The following is a 25250-nucleotide window of genomic DNA, read 5'->3' as shown; positions in this document are numbered from 1 at the left end:
GAGAAACAGAGATTAAGAGGTCGAGAGCGAAACAAAGGGAAAGAAGAGATTTAGGGACAGAGAGAACCAGAAAGAAAGGAGAAAGTGGGAGAGGAGAGATGGAGAGACAGAAGGAGAGATAGAGAGCGGTACGGAGGGAGACTGGGGGAGGGGGGCGAAGAGCGTCGCTATTAGACGTGGAGGCGAGAAGCGTGGCCAATCTGTGTGTAATCCTGGCCGGTCTAAGCCGCTGTAATTAGGACATGGGGCTCCAAAAGCCACGCTCCCATTCACTCCTTCCTCCTTCCTCTAGCCTGGAAGTATACTCTCCTCCTTCGCCTCTCCTAGCTGGAAGAATACACTGTGTGTGCGTGTATGTGTGTGTTTATATTAGGGATCGACCGATACAGATTTTTTAGGGCCGATACAGATTTTTTTTCATCAGCCTTAGCCGATAACCGATACGCCGATACCGATTTTCTTGAGCCGATATTGGGAGCCGATAATACCCTGGAAACCCGGAGTTCTCGCCAGAGCACAATTTGTAATATATCGGTTGATCACTAGTTTATATATCTTAGTGCGTTTATGTGAGAAATCGCTAGCATCTCTAGGCTTGCTAACACTTCACATCATTCCCATGAACAAAAGCTGTCTGTTTGCATTGTATTTGCGCAAACCCTGTGTGATACTGTTTATGTTAATGGTTATGTGTTTAAGTGTGTGTAGGCGATCTTTTTGCGTTCTTTATGTGTGTTAATGTGTGTGTGCATGTGTTTATGCATGCTTGTGTGTTATTATTAACACATTTTTGTCAACTAGTGTGTTTGTTAATGTGTGTTTATGTTCATTTGTACGTGTGGGTGTTTATGTGTGTGTTTGTTTTATTTGTGTTGATTGGTGATTGTTGATTTGTATTCACATACATGTTGTTTCATGTGTGTGTGCGTGTGTGTGTGCATAGATGTACGTGCGTGTTTATGGGGCTATGGGAGGTCTCAGTGTGACATACTCAGAGCAACCCTGTAAACAAATAACAGAGAGCTCCTCACACACAACCAAACACGGAACCTCTCTCCTTTTCTCTCGTTATTCTCTCTCTCTCTCTCTGACTGAAACAAGGCAGGCTGAGGCAGCGTTGAACAGTCATTATTGACACAGGATTATGAACACTGATTTACTCCCTCATCACAGCCTCTTTCCACCCTGTTCTTGAGCATCCACTGCACTTCATTGTTTTCTAGGGGTTTCTTTAATCCTCCTCGTCCTCCCCAGCCTAAACTCTGAACCTCTGTACTTACAGCACGGGAAGACAAAATGGCCCCTCATCCAACCTCAGACATCAAACGTGTGGCTCCAAAGCTCACACCCAAACACACATACACACACACGCACAATCAAATACACACACGCAGACATGCAGACACACACACATACACACACATTCTTACGGCTCATGTAGGCATACATGATACGATACAGGTAGAGGGGCACAATGGGGGTCCCTAGACCCAGGACATGCTCATTCAGGAGAGAAAGTTAACTAAAGAACAAACACACATAGTACTGCAATGGAGTAAACAGCAGATGATGCGCAGGAAGATGGAGGAGGAGGAGGAGGGGAGTAAAGGGGGTGTTAACAGCTTCACCTTCAAATAAAAGAACGCATGAGAAAATAATAATAAGATGCTATATCTGGAGAGGGAGAGAGATAGAGAGAGATACAGAGGAAATAAGGAAGAGGGAGGGATGGGGAGGGAGAGATGGAGAACGAGAGGTGAGAGATGGAGAGAGGGAGTCAACCCTGGCCAGGTGTAAACAACAGAACCCCCCCTCCACTCTGCCCTGGCGGCTGTGATCCAGCCTTGGCCGGGCCCCCCTGTGAGTTCTGACTGCTGTTGAGCACAGTCTAGACGGAGGAGGAGTAGGAGGAGGTGGGACCACACCGCCTCCCCTATCTGAAGGCTTCCCTCGCTGCATAGCTGGCTAGGGATGGATTAACCGCTTCAAGCATCGCCACCTCCCCTCCATTCCGACATCAGTCTACCTCCCTCCTCCTCTTTGGGCTCGACTAGCACCTCCCTCCCGATCACCAACACCTTTCTCTTCTCTGAAAGCATTCTCCTCCACCGTTATCTCCTCCTCCCTCCGATGCATGCCACCTTCTCTTCCGCCTATCCGATCTCATCCTTTTCTCTGACCTCGCCCTCCTGCTCCTCTCCTGATCCCGGTCTGGTTCTTCATTGAGTTAGCATTGACGTTCCTCATGGTTTGCTGTCTAGACGCCACATGCTCGTGCGCTGGGGGGTGTGGACGAATGCATGGCGGGCACGCTGGAAACTCACTCATTTGTTCATAAGTGTGATTAGATTAAGAGAAAAGTCTTTGACGGAAATGCAATAAGGCTCTATTAGTGGGCCCATCAGGGGGGGATAATGATTTCAAATAGAAAAGCCTTTTCCATCTTGCTCTCTAATTCACCCTGGCTTTGCCTCCCCATCTGCTCCACAGACTGTGATGCTAGTAGACACTTGGACCTGTTCTAAGTACATATATATTATTAAAAAATAAAAACAAATATTTAGTATTTATTTTATGTATATAATATATATATATATAAATATATATATATTCATATGTATTTATATATTTTAAAATACAGTACTATTGGGGGGCGAAGCATTGGGATGCAATCCTAGTTATTGAAGAAGAACCCAATTAGTTCCCCTTAAGATAAGAACAAAGGAAGAGGAAACGCGTCACCGTGGATCACGTGGTCTTAACAACCACTGGGATCACACATGAACTACAGACAGCTCCACAGTCCCTGCCTGTTATAAATCTATAAGGTGCTTGGAGATTAGGGTCCCAGATCAGAGGGATTACAGAGGATGAGGACCAGATTATACGAGCTCAGAGATGTAGAATTGCAAATCACAGAGCTGATGAAAAACACACCTGCGTGGTAAACACACATATGATGAGGGACACAAAATGAACACAGGGACAACAGAACAAGCAGATGAGTATTCCTGAAGGAAGGAGGAAATAGATAAGGAGGAGGAGGAAACCTCGGAAGAACTGGCTCATCCTCAACACAGAGAGAGCAGAGGAGAGGAGGGAGAGGAGAGAGAGCAAATCAGAGGAGAAAGGGAAGAGAGAGGAGGGAGGAGATGGAGGAGAGACGAGAGGAGCAAGAGAGTGGAGGGAGAGGAGAGAGCAAAACAGAGGAGAAAGGGGAGGGACAGGAGGAAGGAGAGGGAGGAGAGACAAGAGGAGCGAGACAGCAGAGGGAGAGAGGAGAGAGGATAGAAGAGAGAGGAGAGGAGAGACGATGGAGGAGAAAAGAGAGAAAAGAGATGGGAGGAGAAAGGAAAAAGAGGACAAAGAGGAGGAAAGAGATGAGTGGAGGGAGAGTAGAGGAGAGTGTGCTGGGAGAGAGGAGAGAAGCGATAGGAGAAAGGAGAGAGACCCAGATCAAAGGCAGCCTCAGCAGTGAGTCTGTTAGATTCAGGATTAATGGAGTCCAGGGGGGCCTGGATGCATGTGGGTACGTGCACACATGCTTGCACACAACAGCTCACGCACGCATGCACACATAAACACACAAACACTAACCCACTGATACGATTCAGCTACCAGGCAAGGCACTGGAGTGCACTGCTTTCTCACTCTTTCCCCATCTTTTACTATATCTTTCTTCACACTAAGCATCTTATTTCCACCTTTCTGCATCTCTTTCTTCATCTTTTCATCACCTTCCGTCTCTCTCAATCACTCAACCTCTCTCCGGAACTCTCCACAGTCTCTCAACAACTATGTGATGTAAGCTACACTCCCAAATCCTCCTAATTGTGGACCACACATTAAAAGGATCTGCCTTACACTGTACCATAATGGTTATATTTTATATTTGCCTTGCAAAGAGCCAAGACACCCAAACACACACACACACACACACACACACACACACACACACACACACACACACACACACACACACACACACACACACACACACACAAAGCACACAACCACACATACTCACACAGCTGTGCATGCATGCAGGCAGGTGGGAGAGTAGCGTACTGTGAGCTTCAGTGAGCTCAGGGAAATGTCATGAATGCAAATGGTGGTGGTGCGGCTTGGCTGGATGGCTTCACATGGGGAGCAAAACAACACACATATCTCTCCTCATCTCCTCACTGCTCGCCGTCTCTTCTACCCCCCTTCTGCCTTCCTTTTCCCTTCTTTCTTTTCTCCTCCTCTGTCCTTTCCTCTTTTCATCTTCACCTTCTTTTCTTCCCTCTCCTGTCCTGACATCTCCTGTATTTTCCTCTCATCTCTTCCTCTCTCCAATTCAAACCCCTCGTCTCAGCCCTCTCCTCCCCTCTCCTCTCATCTCCCTCCTCTCCTCCCCTCTCCTCTCACCCCCTATCCTCTTCTCCGATCACAAAAAATAAACATCTCAATCTTGGCTCCTCATTCCACTCCGATGACCACCATGTCCAAACTCCACATGCACCCCTGCCTTTACACACACACGGGCACCACTCAAGTACGCATCAACATACACACAAACACACACACACACACACACAGGCACACACACACACACACACACACACACACACACACACACACACACACACACACACACAGCGAGCCCTGTGGGATAAAACCACGGGTGCAGGTGAATCTGAAGCCAGTGGGTGGAAGATGCAGCCTGGCAGCAGTCTGGTGGCCCTTGATTGGTCAGTGAACAATCAGGATGGCTTGTGATTGGCCAATGAACAATCAGGGTGGATGCTCAGCTGCTTGTCCTGTCGATGGAACAGCTGGACACCAGCGCTCTGCACGCATGCCTGGTGTGTATGTGATAGTGTAAAGGTGTGTGCGTGTGAGCGAGTGTGTGTGTGGTTGTATGTGCATGTGAGATACTGTGTATGTGTGTGTATGTCTGTGTGTTTTGTGTTTGCATGTGCGTTTGAGATAGTGCTTGTGAGATACTGATTGTGTGTGTGTGTGTGTGTGTGTGTGTGTGTGTGTGTGATAGTGTGACTACATCTAAGTCCAGAGCAGTGAATAAGGAGCCTGCAATGGAGGTGATCTTCTCTCAACCATTTTGATTTTCTTTCCTTTTTTCTCACATTTTATTCTCTCTCTCGCTTTTTTTTCCCTGCTGCAGAGGAAAGCTCACTTCATCACACGAGATACTGAAACACACAAACACAAACACACACACACACACACACACACACACACACACACACACACACACACACACTGGCTGACACAACTGTAGCTCAAGATAAAAGTGGTCAGTACGCAGGGATGTTGATTTGGAGGCAGGATGGATCACTCGCTGAAACAGGAAACAGGAAGCGTCACTCCTCCTGAATGCTGATGCAGTTGTCTTGGTTACGACTACAGTGCTTAGCAAGACACAGCTAGCATGCATGCACACACACGCAAGCACGTGCACACATACACGCGCCCACACAGAGACTTATCCTGAGCAGCATCATCACAATCTAGGGTAGGGGATTCAGCGTGGATGAAAAACTTGATCCTCCTTCGTCCTCTGGGGAATGGGGAGGAGGAGGAGAATGAGAAGGGGCTTAGAGATGAAGCAGAGGCCCCACCCCCCTGGGAGCAGATTTGGTTTGAATCAAGGCAGATTGTGATCAATTTCTGGGACAGATGGACGGTTGTTTCCAGGATCACTTGATGAGAGTATGTTGCCGTGCTAGCCTAGCAGCTTCAGTAAGATCACACAACACTAGCTTTCCTAACCCAGTAGTAACAACTAACTTACCCAACATTAGCCATGCAAGTACTTTCAGCTATGACCTGCGACACTAGCCATACTTACCCAGGAGCCTAAAGCACCATGACACCAAAAAACTTCTCACGCAACACCAGCCATACTTACCCATTAGCTTCAGATATCACCTGCAACCCTAGCCAAACTAATCCAGGAGATTGATTTGCTCACCCAGCACTATCCACGCTTAACCAGTAGTTTCAGCTATCACCTACAATATACCATCCTAATTCGGGAGCTTCAGCCGCTCATGTAACACTAATCAGGCTCACCCAACATCTTAAGCTATCTCCCCAAGCAATGACCAAAAAAACCCAGTAGCTTCAGCTAGCTCATGCAACACTTGCCATGCTAATGCTCTAGCTAAATTTAGCTCCCGCAAAACTAGCCATGCTTACCCAGTAACTTCATCTACATACCCTGCTAGCCTTTACCATAATCCATACTAGACCACTTTGTTCAGAGTTCAGTTTAAATCAAATGTGTTAATTTTATTGTGCATTTCGTTCATAGAACATATTTACAAATAGCCGTTTGCAGCATATGCACATTCTATATGAACATTCATTTAAAGTCACAGAGGGGTAGAAAGCTAAATAGTGTCATTTCTATCTGCAAGGACTACAACGTGTTCTCGCTCTGTCAAAGGCTGGGGTGGTAGAACAGCTCAGACTATCTTACAACACTGCACTCCAAAAACAAATCTGTATCATTATACTGACTACATTTCTCATTCATTATTTTCTTAGAAAAACTATAAAAAACAACATAAATATAGACCAGAGTGCATAACGACCACACACAAGCCTGTGTCTTTTAATGAGGCTGGGCTTTAACGTGGAGAGACGGTTTCCAAGAAACACCCACCAGCATTAAAGCGACGTCTATCACACATGGTTGTTTACTTTCCCAGGCCCCTCCACAACTCTATAATGGATCTGTTGTTGTGGCACGGACGTAATCTACTGAGGTACACTCTTGATCGGCACACCTGTATGGGACCTCAGAGACCAGCAGAGACCAACATAGACTAGCCAAGACCAGCTCAGACCAGTTGAAACCTTGAGAGACCAGGAGAGACCAGCGGAGACCACTAGAGACTAGCAAAGACCAGGATCATTTAGAAGAAACCAGGATAGACTAGTAGAGACCAGTACAAACCAGTAGAGACCATTGGAGACCAGCAGGGATCAACTGATGTTGTCATCAGATGACGTAATCAACAGGTGACTGTAACATCATCCTCATGTAACAGCCAAAACTACAGTATGGAAGTGAAACTGTGACCAGCAGTTAAGACACAAAGTTTGCATTGCATACTACCCACATTGTTTCCTTTAATAGCAGTGGCAAGACAACCTTCAACAGTTTTTCAGCCACCCCACAAAAACTTTCTCGCCACTACTTCTTAGCAACAACAACACAGTCCATTAACCCGAGGTATAAACACTATGGAGTACAAACACTATGTATTGGAATAGTTTGTGGTCAAGATACCAGCTTTGATGGATGTGTCTCATTATCTGGTGCTGAACATGATAGCAGAGTTTCCATCTGATTTGAGAGTTTATCAACAGGCGGCGTCTCGGCTTACTCTGGCGCCCGGGTCCCAACTGGATACGTCCAAATCAAATCAGCTCCCCCCTCCTACCCCTCCTCCCTAACTGGTTTCATAACACTGACCGGGGGAGGTGCCTCACCCCTCGGTAGCGGAACAGGAGCCCGCCGCGGGACAATGAGAGTCGGCCAATTAAAAGAGCGTTGGCATGGCAATCCCTCATAGAGTTACCATGTGACAGTTTAATTAACCAATCCTCTTATCTTAATTTACCAGGATCAGAAAGCAACAAACTGGGGTTATCGGAGGAAAACACTCACAGTTACAGCCCACATAGAGACACACATACTCTCCCTCATCTAGTATTTCTAATAGTCTGTGTGTGTGTGTGTGTGTGTGTGTCTCTCTCTCTCTCTCTCTCTCTCTCTCTCATATAACCTCAATATCCTCTGCATACAGCAACTATAGCATCAGTAGCATCTATAGATATCCAGATTCCCCAGACACACCCACACAGCATGAATCCCATGCTGTGTGGGTGTGGTGTGTGTTTGTTTGTTTGTTTCTGTCTGTGAGAGAGAAAGAGAGAGAGAGAGAGAGAGAGAGAGAGAGAGAGAGAGAGACGGAGCGAGAGAGAGCTTGTAATTTTTCTGCATCCATATGTGATAGCCACTGTATGTGTGTTACTGTGTGTTACTGTGTGTATACATGTGTGTGAAAAAGCAAGCAATGTCCCTCAGTAGTATCATTTGGTGTCGAGTGTTTTGTAGATTAGTATTTACAGTGATATTAGGTGATTGACTCCAGGGAGCTGGGGTGATGCTTTAAGCGCCCACATCCCTCCTCTCCCGGTCCTCTCATTGTCTCCTCCTCCTCTCTTCCTCACCACCTCCTCCCCCTCTACTTTCTGCTGCTGTTTGTTTCTTATCCCTCATCTCTGTGCTTCTGCTCAGCTCCTGTTTACTGTTGCTGTTCATATCTCTGGGGCCACACACTGTGCTATAGTTTAGTTTATAGTGTGCATTGTTTCACGTGTTCCTTCAAGTTTAGTTTTATTAATAGTATTTTATGTATTGTTGTATGCACTTGTAATGTAAACCACTTGGACATTGTACATGTGCATCCTTCTCCTGATCCAACATCTACACCAATTTCAAATTTGTATTCATACAAAAATAAACAAAAAAACAAAGAAACAAAAAACTGGCACTCCCAGGTCTCAATGTCTCCCAACACTCCTCCCCACCTCCCTCTTATCTCCCATCTTAATGTCCAAATAATTCCCCAATGTTCCTCACTCGATCTCCCTATCATCTCCCATCTAAAAATCTATACATCTCCTGGTGGTGTTCAATTTCTCCTTTTCATCTCCTATCTGAAGATCATAACATCTCATAGTGCTATTTCATGTCTCCCTCTCAACTCCTAAATAAAGATATAAACATCTCCTAGTGGTCTGCGTTGTCGACCTCTATTCTCCCATCAAAACATTATAACGTATCCTAGTTTTACCAACTGCATCCTCCTCTTCTCCCTTCTAAAGATCTAAACATCTCCTCTCTGCCCTCTCCTTCTGATCTCTGGTGCAGAGGGAACATCTAAAGACCCCCGCGGCAGAGGGAAGTGGGGGGAGGCGGTTTGGCCGGACACAGCATAAGCCACATTGGTTTGAACGCATTAGCCGAATGCAGAAACAAAAGGAACTCACAGACAAGATCAGACATTTGAAAACACACAAATACAAAGACACAAACAGACACGTGAACACACAAACACAACCCCCCACACACACACATAGGCATCCCCCTATCACCCAGACACCTAGACACACACACACACACACACACACACACACATCCAGTTTGTCTCCTTAATGCAGTGCAATGTGAAGACCCAGTGCCTCAGGGTAACACAAATATTCACAAGTGCTCACAAATATTCACAGCCGTGGGCAACATAACATTTCGCTCTACCATCAAGAGAGCAACACACACACACACACACACACACACACACACACACACACACACACACACACACACACACACACACGCACATGCACAAACCCACACATACTTGTTCCTCCCCTCTAAGGAGTCGTTGTAGGACGGGTCCTCAGAAGCCAAAGCATTGTTCCTCCAGTCAAACCCTCCACTGCCTAATCTATATTCATGATGACACATACATTATGTCATCAACTCCCCCTTCACATGCACGCACACACACACACACAAACACACACACACACACACACACACACACACACACACACACACACACACACACACACACACAGACATACACCCAAACACCAATGACACAAAACCAAACACACACAAAAACACACATCTCTCAGAAAAAAAGAAGATGCATCCCAAGTTAAACTATGCTTCCCCATATTTAAACTACAAACATCTACAGCCTACAAGTCATGTTTATTCAAGCTGCTGCTGACGTTACTCTGAACCAAGCACACCACCACCAAATACAACCAACGTTGTACCGCTACCGTACAGAGATCTTCGGAAGAATATGGCAAATGATATTAACATCAATTACGGACTCAGTGGAACACCAGCTAAATACAATGTCTCTAGCAGCAGAAGAACAATTGATTTGTAAGATGTATTTGGGGCATTGTCTTTGATGTGGAGGTTACATCAGAGAGGTAGCGAGAAGGAATCAGATTGTAACACATGGAGCCAGGGATGGGTATCCGTGATATTAAACAGGCCCCAAGAACAAATGATTAATTACCGTAGTATCGATAAGCTCCGACGTTATAGGCTCTGCTCTCTGTACTTGAGAAACAAAGAAAATATATGTATTATTTATTATTGCTACATAAACGTTATCTTGCACATTTTATCCCACCAACTCTGTTTTTATTATGCAATACGATTTAAGCATTCGTCAATGATGCCTTTTCGCTCATCCCAATCTAAGAGAGATCTCTCTCCCTGAGCCCCTGTGTGCAAGACGGGGGGGGGCTAGTAGTTTGGGTCTTTTTGCGGATTCAGATCTTCGGATCTTGTTCATTCAGATGAACAAATCTTATAATGCGAGTCATATACGGTAGTCTTATACCTTTGTGATAAACGGTAACACTGTGAAGAGATAGGGGGCTACGTCAAAATTTGTTTTTAAGTAGACAAGTAGACAAACAGTACATGATATGACGCAAGTGAGAAGCACGAAACGCAAGTAGCTTTGTGGGCGGATCTCTGGCGCTGTTTCTATTTTAAGTTACCGGCGGATAAATTAATCTTGCGCCCGACACAAATCTAAAATGGGTTGGTCTGAAACCCGTAGGTGTGTTTTGGGCATAAAGTGCAACAAACCAATGAGAATTCCATCTCCCATACCCTTTAAGAGCCAGCGCATTTGAACTTGACAAGTTGATATTTTGACAGTGCGTTTGCAGTCTCCGCTGAGACAGATGCATGACCACATGAATTTCAAACTTCAAATGGCTCAGTTTATGGCCAAATAATAGGCCTCATTCACACATGGAATAGCGTTTTCTTCTACAACTTCAGACACTGAGTCGTCATGAAAATTTCGGCAAAGAGAACTTAATCCATATATGATATGCGGTCCTGTGGCAGTAACTGTGGGTCTATTTAATGATATGTGGCAATACATTAACAAACATAATTTCTTACCAGTATTGTATACATTATTTTTATCGACTTATGTTCATAATATGCATGTGTCCCCCCGTTAATATACATTGCCATGGACTTTATTATGCGTTACGAGTTTAGTTTGCGTGTGTTTAACAGATAGATGCACACACGCATCAAGCATCACCCACATTCATTCATTCTTTTAAACACTCACTCGCGGTAAAACTATGTATTCTCATGATGAAATACTCATCAATCCTAAAAGTTATGGGCTTGTACACGATGTCTGTGTCCAGAAAATATGTGTTTGCTGTATGGTTTTTGCAGATGCATTGATTTAAAAGTACAACTTATTACCGCTGTATCAGCTGATTTTTCCAGAATAATTTAACCAACGTTATCATTTACCCTAAAACGAGATTTTGTTTTGGAAGGCTGGGATATACTTTGCTCGAGTTTATTATTTTTATTATTATTATTTTAACGCATGGCATAGCCTACTACAGTGTTCATTCATGTAGTCCCTCTGGGATTTTTTTTTCCACAATCCACATGCTATAAAAGTGCAGCATTGAACAATCTTTGACATCATAATAATTCAATGAGGCTAAATGTTTGCATTTTTTCCCTGTGTATTGCCTACGTGTGTGTAAGCTTATGTTACAGTCCCGACCTGCCTAGGCACTTCAAAATAGCAACACCAACTGCGCTATCCGCTAGGCTATTTAGACGAGGTCTACGCCGGTCAGTGGCGCAATTGCTTTATTGATCTGTAAGATAGCACCATGCATCATTCGTGCCGGAACACGCCCCTCTGCTTTTTGCCGACACGCCCCTCAGGGCGCAAGTGTAGTGGTGCGAGTTTGCTGCGGGGGGAAATCAGCTTTGCGCCGGGTGCAAACTAGCATCGGTGTAGAAAATCAATTGCACTGGGTGCAAAAAAGGGCCCAAAGAGTTATCTTATGGAATAAGAGTACTGTTAAAGTATTGGATCGATAAGCAGTATCAATAAGTGTAGCAGTACCGTTAAAATCTTTAATGATATCCATCCATACATGGAGTGTTATGCTACCTAGCAGCCATTACCGACAATGACTTGGCCAGGCTCCTGGTGGGTAACCGGAAGAAAGACTATATTAGCCTTATTCTGGCCTCTCTACACTTGCCCTATTCTGGCCTCTCTAGATTCGCCAAATTCTGGCCTCTCTACACAAGCCCTATTCTGGCCTCCCAACACTAGCCCTATTCTAGCCTCTATACACAAGCCCGAATCTTGCCTCTCTTCACTAGCCCTATTCTGGCCCCTCTAAACTAGCTCTATTCTGGCCTATCTCCATTTATTCTGAACCAGTATCGATTTCAAGGTTGTCCTGTTTGTCTTTAAAGCCATGAATGGGCAGCCCTCATAACCCCTTATTCCTGGCTATGCTGCGATCCAAACTTAAGCTCAGGGGTGGCCGCGCCTCAACTGTTGCAGCCCCTGGATGTGGATCAGCACCCCGTCTATGTCAGATCTGCCCCCTCCATTGATTCCCTTAAGTCCAGGCTCAGAACCTCCTTCTATGCTGTAGCATTTGGATCCGCCTGATATGGGTTTAGCTGTCCCTATGCCTATGACGATTTGAACCAATGCACTGTGTGTATTGTTGCCTAGGTGGATGGTTATGTTTTAAGTTGTATTTTTATTTTACTTGCCTGCTCTAAACTGTACAGCACTTTGGTCAGCGTGAGCTGTTTATAAATATGCTTTAAAAATTAATTTGACTTGACTTGATTTATTCATGTTGTAAAATATGGAATAACATAAGCAAAACATCAAGTCATTAAATGATTGAGATGCAAATGAAATGCAAATGTATGACCTGAGGCATACACACAAATTCACACTCACACACACACACACACACCCACAGACACATGCACGCATAAAGATACACTGGCAAGCAAGTGCATAAACAAACACACACACACTCACCCCCACACAGATACACACAGTTACACACAAACAGGGCCAGAAAGATCTTAAGGACACTTGACATTGTCTGCCTCAGACATTACAGCAAGGCTGGCTACAGAACCACCTCTTCTCAGAGAGGTCCAAAAGAATTCTTAATTTTATAATACAGCTGAACCTCTCCCTTTACTCTATCCCTCGTCCCTCTCTACCTACCCCATATCCTCAATGCACATGATTAATAAGTGTTACCAAGGTTAATCGTAATGATTTTTCATAATTATTTGGGATACCCTCAGTTATATGTTGAACATTGTTGAAAATATATTTAGTCATACAGTCAAACGTGAGCCATTGTCTCCCTGCTTTGAATCTGTACCTTTTCCTGTATTACGGCCCAGCTCACAGCAACAACACCAACAATACATATCACCTTTTATTGATATGTGTTGTATTTTTCAGTGGGTGGAAATAAACAAATAAAAATGTGGGAACATAACATAACGCCACAAATACTAATACAGCACTACTGATACACAACAATCCTAATAGTTATTCAGATGGAAAGCGCAAACACCTCACTGGTAAGAGTAGCCACTTCAACACCTCTTCAAAAAAGTCTAAATATACACCAGAATACACACCTGTTCCTCACATAAAAGTAACATCTTACATTAAGATAAACATGATCTTACATATTACGTTACAACACATCACAACCAGACAAAGCATGCAAGCCTTTAGATAAGCCTGCACTGGATGCATTAGACAGCCATTGTTCAGGGCAGAATGTTATTATAAAGTGTTGTTCAGTAAACGATGATGGGGAGAAACAGGAGGCAAATAAGAAACAAGTGTGAAGGAACAATCTTGAAACATGTATGACAACTGGATTGCTCTTTCTCAAATATTCACGACTACATGTTTACGCACACGTCACACACACACACGCTTATAACCACACAGGGGCTCACACTCACATGCAAATAGACACACACACACACACACACATACATACAGCATACACACAGAAATATATAGAAACAGACAACCACATGCACACATGTACACAGACATGCACTCACATGCACGCACATAAATACACACATGCAAACAGACAGATAGAAAAGTGGCCCGCTGTCCTAACATGGAGGACAGATGGCATGTGGGGTGCTGTGTGTGAATGTGTGTGTGTGCGTGTGTGTGTGTGTGTGTGTGCGTGTGATGTGTGTGTGTGTGTTTGTGTGTGTGGGGTGGCATGCATCCAGGAAGTGACGATGTTTTATTAATCTCCCTACCGCTGCGCCGGACACCATGTTATACCTGTTGAGAACACTCTCACACACGCCCACCCACCCTGCACATTCACTGTGTGACATGCATAATGTACCTACCCAGAAACACACACACTCGTGCATGAATGCATGCAGGCACACACACACACTCAAACACACACACAGACACACACACACACACACACACACACACACACACACACACACACACACAAAAACACACTTATTTACAATGAGTAACATACAGAGCACACACAAAGGAATGCATAGAAACACACAAACACACACACATACACACACACACACACACACACACACCCACAGCCACACACAGACAACTCCCCAGAGGGGTACCAGCCTCTGCTGTCTGTCTGGCAGGCTCAGTATGTCTGGGCCTGCAAATGCATCCAGCATGCCCTGGGGCTCCATCCTCCATACGTCCAGCGATCATCAGCCTCACTTACAGCACACTCACACAGCAGGGGCTACACTCACACAGCAGGGGCTACACTCACACAGGCGCTTCGTCCCTCTCACATCGCCGTGGCTACTTCTAACTGGCCTGAGAACCCCTTGCACTGTCCTTTACGCTTACTAACAATGGTGTACTTTTTTTTAACCTCCAAACTCTGCGACATATACACAAGTGTTGTTGCGGTGAGATCCATGAGAATAACAGTGGGTATTGGTTTCTCTTCACTGTGCCAAGAGTTGGTTTCTCAATATTTTGAACACCGACAAGCCAAGGGAAACGTGTTTGGTATTTCAACCGTTTCTTTTAAACCGCTGTCACAGGTGAGGACAAGACGTGCGGGTCGTTAAACCGGTGTGGCAGGGTTTTGGTTCACTGGAGTGGCTGCTTGTGGTGATGATGATGGTGGAGGGAGGAGGGAGGTGTCGGTTCAGGGGTCAGGGGAGGGGCGGGTGTGTTTACAGTGAAAGCAGCAGTTCTGTGTGCATGTGTTGACTACAAACATAGAAAAATGCAACGTAAGAAAACGGCAGTTCCCCTGCTGCCAAGATCTTAGAGAAAGCAAGGGCTCCTCTTCCAGATCACACAAACAGCACAAACAACCGCTAATCCCAGACTCCCAGAGCGCGCAGTGGAACACGGCTAGCATCCGTACGTCGTCACGACCGGAGGATGAAGAGCGATGAATAGAAGAGTAACTTCCCGGACAAACTGTTGTGTCTCGCGGCTAATGGGACATTAATACAAAAAAACTTTCACTTAAATTCTCCACGGCTCTGACTGAAATAATCCTCCCGCACTACATGCCACAGCTTAATACATCACCAGAGGACTCTCCCTTCACGGCTAGTAATGGCCTTTTCCTGCATTTCATTTTGACTGCTTCTGTTTGTGTTGTTTGTTATTCACAGTGTGTGCAACATTAGGCCGTATTACATCGTTCTTGGCAGACACCAGTGTCTCCTCATAGGAGGACTTCCAGCCTATCAAATGCCCCTCTCACAACCACTACCACGCCAATCTACCCTTACTGCACAGGCAAGACAGCCTGGTGGTTAGGCTATTTCACCGCCAGCCTTAAGCTTCTGGTTTCAATCCTCAATGTCCAAAGTCTACCTGGAAACGTCCTTAAGCAAGAAGTCTTAACCCCACCTGCACCTTATTGACATGTATCTGAGATGCCTAATTAAAACAGTGCATCCATCCATGAGCATTGGGGCTGGTTCAGGTTGAGGGGGGTCGGTTTCTGGACCAACCGTGGGTCCGACTGGAGTACTACGGACAGACATGGGCCTCCGTCGTCACAGCCATGGCGACAACAAAGAAATTTCATAAAAGTGTTTGTGTTGAAAGAAAAGAGACTAATCCTGTAAATCTTCCATAATGAGAGAGTGAAGAAATCCTGACTGTGACATTTTCCCCTCCCACTGCCCAAAAAAGATTTGAGGCTTTCTGTGGGATTCTGTAAGCTTAGCCGCAAATCGCCTTCCACCCGCGAGGTTCTGCCTGATCCACTAAGACCCGCCAGCACAAGATACACACATCATACACTATATACGTACCCACACCACCTCAGCCACTTAGACCCCCCAACACAAGATACACACATCATACACACTACACACTTGCCCACAAACACAACAGCCACTAGGACCCTCAGCACAAGACACAACAAACGCAATACACACACAACCACATGGCAAACCGCAACAAGGGTAGTGCACTCAATCACACACACACACACAAAAACACATGCACTCACACTGTGACCACACAGATGGGTGCCAACTCTAAAAGACAAATACAGAGACATGATTCACACATAGACACACTCACACGGAGTCAGAGTGAGTGATAGCTCTGGGAGGAATCGTCTGAAAGGCAGATTGTTCTCATCTCTGCCCCCGCAGGAACGCGGCGAGTGATGACGGCGCCGCGAAGCAGCCAATGGGGGAGCAGGCAGGAGATGAGGAAGGCAGAGGAAGATGAAAGGATGAGGGACAAATCCTCTCCATCTCATGGCGCGTAGCATCAGCACCAGGAGGAGAGAGAGCACCCTGCTGCTCCAAGCGCTTGGCTCTGTCTCCCCCGCCTCCCCCCCCCCCAACACACACACACACACACACACACACACACACACTCGACCCGCTCTCTCTCGGAGAGGCTTTGTGAAGTGGGGTGAAGTGGGCCGGATTGTTCTGCAAACAACGGGGATTGGGAGGACAGCGGGGAGATAAAAAGCAAACCTTGCCACAAAAGCACGGCAACAACAAAAAACAGGCATGAAGAAGAGGAAGGGAAGGTTTTCCTGGATGGTGACGGCGTGGAGCCCCACAGGCAGATGCGCAGTGGTTTGGAGGAGGACGTGTCGACCAGATGATCGGCTCCACGAGAGGCCCCCAGGGCGGACGCCTCGCTGAGAGGACTAGGATTGGGGGGGCGGTCAACGTCGGTGCCTGCGGCCCCCATTAATCACGTTTAAACAGACAGATGTGCCGGCTTCATGCGACGCTAACGCGCGGCCATATGCTACCTGTTCACCGGCGTGTTTGTACGCAGGCTTGTTACGGAGCTTTCCACAAGGCAGATGCTCATCCATTAACCTGCACAACAATTACTTTAATGTCGTGTGAAACAGGAGAACATTACAAAATGTCCTTTCTCTCTCAAGCGCGTGCTCTCTCTCTCTCTCCGCTCGCCTTGCTTTGAGGACGCTGTGGATGCACATTATGCTAAAACAAACAAACATTTTTTTTTTCCTCACGAATACTAATGTTTGAATGAAAGCTAAACTTCACAGAGCCTTTGTTGTATTCGCTGGTGCATGACAATTTGAAATTCAGCCCTTTTAGCAGAAGCTTTCATCCAGAGAGACTTACTCTGAATACAGAGACAGGTCATTAATCAGCAGGTAGGGGTTTGACGGTGAATACAGATACTGTTCATTAAGCAACAGGTAGGGGTTAGATAGTACAGAGAAAGGTCATTTACGAGCAGGTAAGGGTTAGACAGAACAGATACAGGTCATTCATGAGCAGGTAAGGGTTAGACTGAACAGATACAGGTCATTCATGAGCAGGTTGAGGTTAGACAGGGAATTTAGAGACCGGTCATGTAAGACCACACTTTGATCACCGTTACCACTAAATTATCCCGCCCAGGAATTAATCGAAGCTTTTTTATGCAAATTTCGAAAGGAAATACTGAAGATATAAAATTTAATACATTTGTTATGCTGTTTTGTTTCAGTTTTTCATAATTTTTTAATTTCTGTTTTGAATCAGTACAGAATATTTAGTAAGCATTGGATAAAAAAGAAATGATAAGACATCAGGACTCTCTGCTGTTCTGTGCTGAGCTCGAAAGCTTGGATATTTATTGCTCTATTCTGGACCATAAAGCAAGAATATTTAGATTCTAAAGCTTGGATATTAACTTTTTTATCCCGACTCTAATGCTTGAATATTAACTGGGTTTCAGCAGAGAGTTTAACTCAAGTCAATCAGGCAAACGTTGGAAAAAACAGATTATCTCTGCTTTGATATAAGTCACTGTTTGTCCCTCCAGGGTCTGTATGTGTCTATGTGTGTGTGAGTATGTGTGTATGCTGCACGTGACGCTTCCCTCAGGATCCTCTAAGTCTCTGCTGACCGTGGAAGTGTGATTACTGGCAGCAGCTCCATGGTAAACATACCTTTAGCCAAGTCCCCCTCGCAACTCATGTGTGTGTCTGTGCGTGTGTGTCTGTATGTGAATGTTTGTCGCTGTGTTACCATTTGTGTTTTTTGATGTGCACACAACATTAATGTTTATAGGTGTGTATGCGTGTGTTTGGATGCTGGTATGAAGGAGATAGAGAGGGAAAGTGAGGGCAGTAGAGATATAGCAGAACAGAGAATGCAGATGTTAACAGAGCCTGAGTGTTGTTTTTTTGTGATTGTGTGTGCTTCTCTGCGCCTGCGTGTTTATGTTTGTATGTGTCTGGGCGTGGGCAAGTGTGCGAGGCTGTGTGTGTGTGTTTGTGTTTGTCTATATATGTGTGTGTGTGTGTGTGTGTGTGTGTGTGTGTTTATTTCACCCAGCAGATCACTTGCAGTGGGGAGATGAAGTCGGAGACAGGAGGCCACCTTGGGGAGAATCAGAAACCTTTTAACAAATAAAAGTAACAGCTATACTCTGCTGCACAAAGAAAGCGGCTGCATTTATCTGTTTCATGAAAAATGAATGATGTTGAAAAGAGTGCCCTTTCCTCGCAGAGCGATAAAGGGTTATTGAAGGCCACAGTGCCAGGGGAAAAAAAATTAGAGGTTACCATGGCTACGAGCGCGCAAAGGGCACCTCATGTATCCTCTGACCAGTAAATAAAAGTGGGAATTGAACTTTTTGCTCATTATCTTGCTACGGATTAAAAGAGGAGAGAAAATCTTGCTGCTCGGGTGGAAGTGTCTCCGTGTTTCAGTATCTAAAGACAAGAAGAAGTGACCCAGTGTTCAAATATCTAAAGAGTTCAGTTTGTCTTTCAGGGTCTCAGGAAAAAGCAGCCAAGAGGGGGCCGGGGAGTACACATCTCATTCTACTTGGAGCCCGTCATAGAAGGCATCCAGAACTAAAGACATGTCCCAGTAGCAATTGTGTGGCAGCACAACACATCCTGATGCATATCCTACTCCTACGAGTGTCTCCATGTTATACACGGATGTTACCTCAAATCTTGACTGACATATCTTAAGTCATTCATCAGAAACACTAAAAGTGTTTGGTAAATGAACAAAACTATTGCATCGCATCAGATTCCTGTGCATAGGAGGTATTTCACGTCCATGTTCACAATGCGAGAGGGGAGAGCTCAGGTGCTGAATCGACACAGCTTTGTGTCCTCCTTGAGCCCTATCGACTGCGGCCGCCAGAAACCAACACCCCCCCGGGGACCAGCGGGAGGCATGGAAACATCGTTCTCAAACAACGGCTCTCTCACCGCCCGCCAAGTCTTTGACCCCTACCGCGGCTCTGTGGAAGGACCTTTAATTATTAATCCAGTTCTACTAAGTTTGCCAGCTAATAAGACTAAGGACGGCAGGGAGGAAATCATTTACACCAGCCGACGTATCCAGCTACACAACACAATCCCTGGTTTGATGATTTATTTAGAAGAGGGGAAGTAATCTCTGTGTCTGTGTGTGTAACGTGACGCCACACTGCACAGGAATCTTGTCGGACTGAAACGGCAGGGGAGCAGGAAGTGAGTGTGAGTTATCTTCAAGCTATCTTTGAGTCTTCCTTTAGAGTTAGTATAAAGTTATTATTATGCCAGGGCAGCTGAGTTATGATGGGATATAATGCCAGGGCTAGTACCGTAGCCTCAGAGTTATGTAGGGGTATTATGCCAGGGCTAGGTCTTTAGAATCTGAGAGTTAGGATGGGTTATTATGCCAGGGCTAGGTCTGTAGAACCAGAGAGTTATGATGGGGTATTATGTCTGGTATAGGTCTGTAGAACCGGAAGATTATGATGGTGTCTAATGCCAGCGCTATTACCGTAGCACCAAATAGTTATGATAGGCCATTATGCCAGGGCTAATAAGTAGCGTAACACCATGACCGCTGGGGAACCACCAAAAACCTAAAAGTTACAATAAACAAGAGAGAGTGAGGCACTTATTAGCCGTCAGGTGCAGACAAATACAATTGCCTGCTGACAGCTCCAGGTACCAAAAGTCATCCTCTGCTGCTGTTCAATTGTCACAATTAAAGAAAATATCTGCAGAACATCCTCGCACTACAAAATAAACACACATACACACACATACGGACAGAGCAAACGAAAGAAGGACAGAGATGAACATATTCTCATACATCACCGACTGTTCCACAGCCAATAACAACACCCGGTGTAAACAGCCACAGTCTATGCAATAATCTGTCCTGTTTGTGCATGACTGTGCATACTTCTGTGCGTGCGTACAGTTGTAGGAGATCATGCAGATTTAACTGACACGTCGAGAAAGGTGCTTTGTTTGTTCAACTGGGACTCTGAATCGGGACACATTATAATTTTTTTATCCATTCATTCTCCATCATTATTCAGCCCTAATTATCCATCATGATTCATCATTATCATACATTATTATGCATTATTTTCCATCACTTACCATCATTATCATCCATCATTATCAACCATAATTATCCATTGATCATTATCATCCAACATTATCCTTACCATCATTATCGACTATCATTATACATTAATCATTTTCATCCAACATTATCCTTAACATCATCATCGACTATCGATATTCATTAATCATTATCATCCAACATTGTCTTTACATTCATTTTCATCCAACATTATCCTTACCATCATTATCGACTATCATTACCCATTGATCATTATCATCCGTAATTAGACATCATTATCCATTGATCACTATCTTTCATCATCCATTATCGTCCATAATTTTCCTTTCAGCATTAACATCCATCATTAGCCATCATTATCAACTGTTATTATCCATCCTCATCCATAATTATCGTCCATCAGTATCAACTGATCCAGCCATCGTTCGCCATCATCTCAATATACATCCACCTCCCTCTCAAGCGAGGCGTGAAGCGATGTGATTATCGCAGTGCAGCACAGTCTAATTACTATAGGTCATCCACAAGCCTACGTGCCCTCCCTCCTTTCACCCCTGTGCGATGGCCACTTCTCATCCCGCCTTCGTTATCTCCCGCTCCCCCCTCTCTCCTTGAGCTATGATATTCTTCCTTTCAGCCTCTGCAGGCACATCAATTAATCACCAATTAAAAACCACCACAGAAAAAAATGCATTTGATATGCTTCAGCTTAATGAAGACATTTCAACCAGTTTTGTAAGCCCAATTAATCAATTAATTAGCGAGGGGCACCGCGGTGAGAAGCATGAACTGCTGGGTGTATGTGTGACCAATGGATCACCGTTTCCATGGTTGGCTCGGGTATCACCGCCTTTACCTCCCTACTCACTCATTTATATGACCTCTGCTTTCTACTTTGGGCTTTTATTTTGCAGTGCTTTATTGTTTGTCTGGGACTTTTTACGAGTGTCCTGTTGCTGTGTTCCTCCCCAGGTGGCTGTGTGCAGACCTACCTGTTTAAATAAAGGTTGGCTACAATGAAAAAAGTGGGAGAAAGGTGGGAGTAGATTTATGGGGGAGAGTAAAAGGGGTCGGGATGGGAAGTGGGGCGATGGAGGATGGGGTGTAGGGAGAGAGAGGAGAGCGAGAGAGAGCCGGACTGGGGGTGATAGAAGCTGGGATGAGAGAGAGAGAGAGAGAGAGACTGAGGGTGCTTATGGTGTAACTGTTTGCTTTGTTCACTTTTACTGCTGTTGTTGTTACTCTGAATGAGGCCACAACGTCCCTAGGGCCGGAGAGAGAGAGAGAGAGTGAGAGAGAGAGTGAGAGAGAGTGAGAGTGAGAGAGAATGAAGGAAAGAGAGAAAGCTAGAGTGAGAGAGAGAGAGAGAGAGAGAGAGAGAGAGAGAGAGAGAGAGCGAGAGAGAGAGAGAGAGAGAGAGAGAGAGAGAGAGAGAGGGAAACATATTTGTGTTTGAGTCTGGTTTGAAGAGATGGAGGTTACTCATCATGTGAAACAGTACATGGTACTCATCCAAAGCACTGTTATACCACTGTGTTGATCTCCCCACTCTACCTACATTGCTACAACGTCTGAAAGCCGGGCCTGGCTAGCATGCACTGAGATGCACCCACATGAACACATCAACACAATTGCACACCTGTGATCACTGCTTCCTAGAAATGCTCACACCAGCTAGCTTTAAACCCTAAACAAAATTCACCTACACACCCACACCAAGTGCAAACAGTGGTGTGTTATTTGTTAAACAAAGCCAGATGCTTGGCAGTAACAGTCAAGTCTCACGTTCATCGGTTTCCCCAAACAAGCTGACAACACAGCAAAGGATCATGGGAAACGCCAATGGTAAAAGCCGTGACAATACCAGCAGCCTGAGTGTGTGTGTGAGTGTGTATGGGTTTGTACATGTGTGTTTGTGTGCATGTGTGACACTGCCCTTGTGATTGTGTGTGAGACACTGTGTGTGTGTGTGTGTGTGTGTGTGTGTGTGTGTGTGTGTGTGTGTGTGTGTGTGTGCGTGTGGGTGTGTGTGGGGTTGTGTGGGTGTGTGTCAGAGTGAGATACCGTAATTCAGTGTGTGTGAGTGTAAGTCTGTGTGGGAGACACTGTGTGTGTCAGCGTGTGTGTGTGGGAGACACTGTGTCTATCAGCATGTGTGTCTATGAGACACTGTGTGTCAGCGTGTGTGTGCGTGTGTGTGTGTGTGTGTGTGTGTGTGTGTGTGTGCGTGCGTGTATGTGGGTGTGTGTGTGGGAGACACTGTGTGTGTCAGTGTGTGTGTGTGTCGGAGACACTGTGTGTCAGCGTGTGTGTTTGCGTGTGAGACAATGGGTTTGTCAGTATGTGTTTGTGTGTGTGTGTGTGCGTGAGACACTCTGTGTGCCAGTATGAGAGTGTCTGACAGCGCATGCGAGTGTGCGTGTCAGCATGCATGTGCATGCACGTGCACACTCTCCTGTGCACTGGGCTGTGAACAGCAGTTCTTCAGGAGGCTAATAGAGAACACACAGACGGGTGGATGTGGTGGGAGACGGAGGGGTTTGGCAGCCAGACGGGTGGAGGAGCGCCTACGTCTAATCTGGCCCAGCCTGTCCGCCAACCTCGCCTCTCCGTCCCCACATGTACAAATGTGATTCTTCCTGCCCCGCACGGCCCATTACATGGGACCGTTTTCGGAATGACAAACATATGGAGTGTTATAATTGGCCAATCCCTCTTGCCAGAGTGTAGCCGGTCCTTTCTGTTGAAACCTGGTGGAGAACCGAGCCAAACACCATCGCTGCACAACGCTGCCTCGCACCAACCCAGGCTGTCCTTCGGCGAGGACGCATTGCGCCGTCTGTTTGGTGGATTAATAACACCATTAAGGAGAACCCGTGTTCTTTGTTCGTCTGCTGCCAGATCCACTCACTGGCCTCAAACTGACGCTTCCTGTCTCTGTCTCGCTGTGCGGCCTCGTCTTGTCTCAGAGTTTCTCAGGGAATATCTCCATCAGCTGAATGGGGGGAGACACTACGCCAGCGTATGAAGGCACCATGTTCCCTTGTCTTGTAAGACTGTGAGGACAACCAGCGTCAAGGGGAGGGGAGGGGAGAGGAGGGAGAAGATGGATAGAGAATGGGGAGGGGGGAGGACGCGTGTCCCATCTGAAAATCCTATCTGAGTTATTATTGCTCTACATGTGTCATGTGTTATCTGCCCGAGTCGGAGCGCTTGCAGTCATAATTTATATTTAGCGTTGCGGTGCCACGCAGCTCCACTAGAGAGCTAAGTCGCGTTATCCGTGTTCCATTATCAATGTTTCAGAGAGTGGAGTAGGGGACTAGGGACTGGAGAGTCGGGGAGGGGGCCTGAAGTGGAGGGTCTTATGAAAGTGTAATGGCCTTGTCTGCTTTCATAAAGGCACGACGTGTTCAGAATTTAGATGCAGAAACAGAGACAAACACACTGCGCATGCACTGTGTCGCACACATGCACTCTCACGCACGCAAACGGACACACACACACGCACACACTCTCACACACACACACACACACACACACACACACACACACACACACACACACCCACACACACACACTCTAACACACGCACAGACTCAATCTCCCTCACACACACACACCCGAACAGACCACAAGCAGGGAGCGGTACAGCTCCCAGCGGCCCTTGTGCGCCTCAGCGCCGGACACAACAACACCTGTGTCGACACAGCTGTGCTGTAGCGACGTAGCGTGGGGCTAGTCTCGGACTCACCCTGCTCCAGAGGGGGCGGCTTGACGCCGGTAGCCTTCATCTTGAGGGCCTCCTTGGCCGACATGTCGCAGCAGGAGCCCTTGTTCGTGTCCTGGTCGCTGTCTGCCTGGTCGCTGTCTCCATGGCCGCTGTCCCTCAGGCTGGCGCGCTCCGGGTCTTTAAACGTGGAGCTGCTGGGGAGAGAGAGGCGGGAGGTCAGGTCTATTTATTTGATTGTATTTGTGTCCCCCCCGTTGTCCTCTCTGAGAACCCGCATGACAGCACACTCCCACCCGTGGGTTGGCATTGTTTCGGTTCCGACGTTATTGAATGTTTCTGTGGTTTCCATCTTCATATCTTTTTATTGCTTTTAAATGTTTGTTTTGGTGGTTTTTTGTAGTGCTTGCTGCATTATGAATCACTGCTGTGGGGATAATAAAGAGCTCTCTACTCTGCCCTAAGTCCTCTAATAGGCTCAAAGGAAAAACTAAAGCCCAGAGGGAGAAACCTTAAGAAGGAAGGAACAGATTCCTCACCTTAAGCCTACCTTCCAGGGACGAGTATGATAGGTGCTGAAGGGGGCGACGGTAGTGAAAAAGGAAGCAGAATGGGATGTCGAGGAAGAACAAGATATTTTAAAATACGAGATAAGTAACTGAATGATGATGG

The 25250-nt window shown here is 45.9% G+C and overlaps 1 protein-coding gene across 1 annotated transcript in view; it reads right to left on the bottom strand.

The window, feature by feature from the left end:
- pcdh17 (protocadherin 17) overlaps window positions 1–25250 on the bottom strand; it is a gene marked incomplete at its 3' end in the record, with an annotated part of 62964 nt that overhangs the window by 11853 nt on the left and 25861 nt on the right. The window contains exon 4 of the mRNA XM_079737052.1: window positions 24603–24775. Coding sequence (XP_079593178.1) covers window positions 24603–24775 — 173 coding nt within the window. The remainder of the gene's footprint in view (window positions 1–24602; window positions 24776–25250) is intronic.

The sequence above is a fragment of the Pollachius pollachius genome (genome assembly GCF_949987615.1).
Source record: "Pollachius pollachius genome assembly, chromosome: 5".
Lineage (NCBI taxonomy): Eukaryota > Metazoa > Chordata > Actinopteri > Gadiformes > Gadidae > Pollachius > Pollachius pollachius.
The sequence above is the reverse complement of the archived record's forward strand: the minus strand, read 5'-3'. Positions and strand labels throughout refer to the sequence as shown.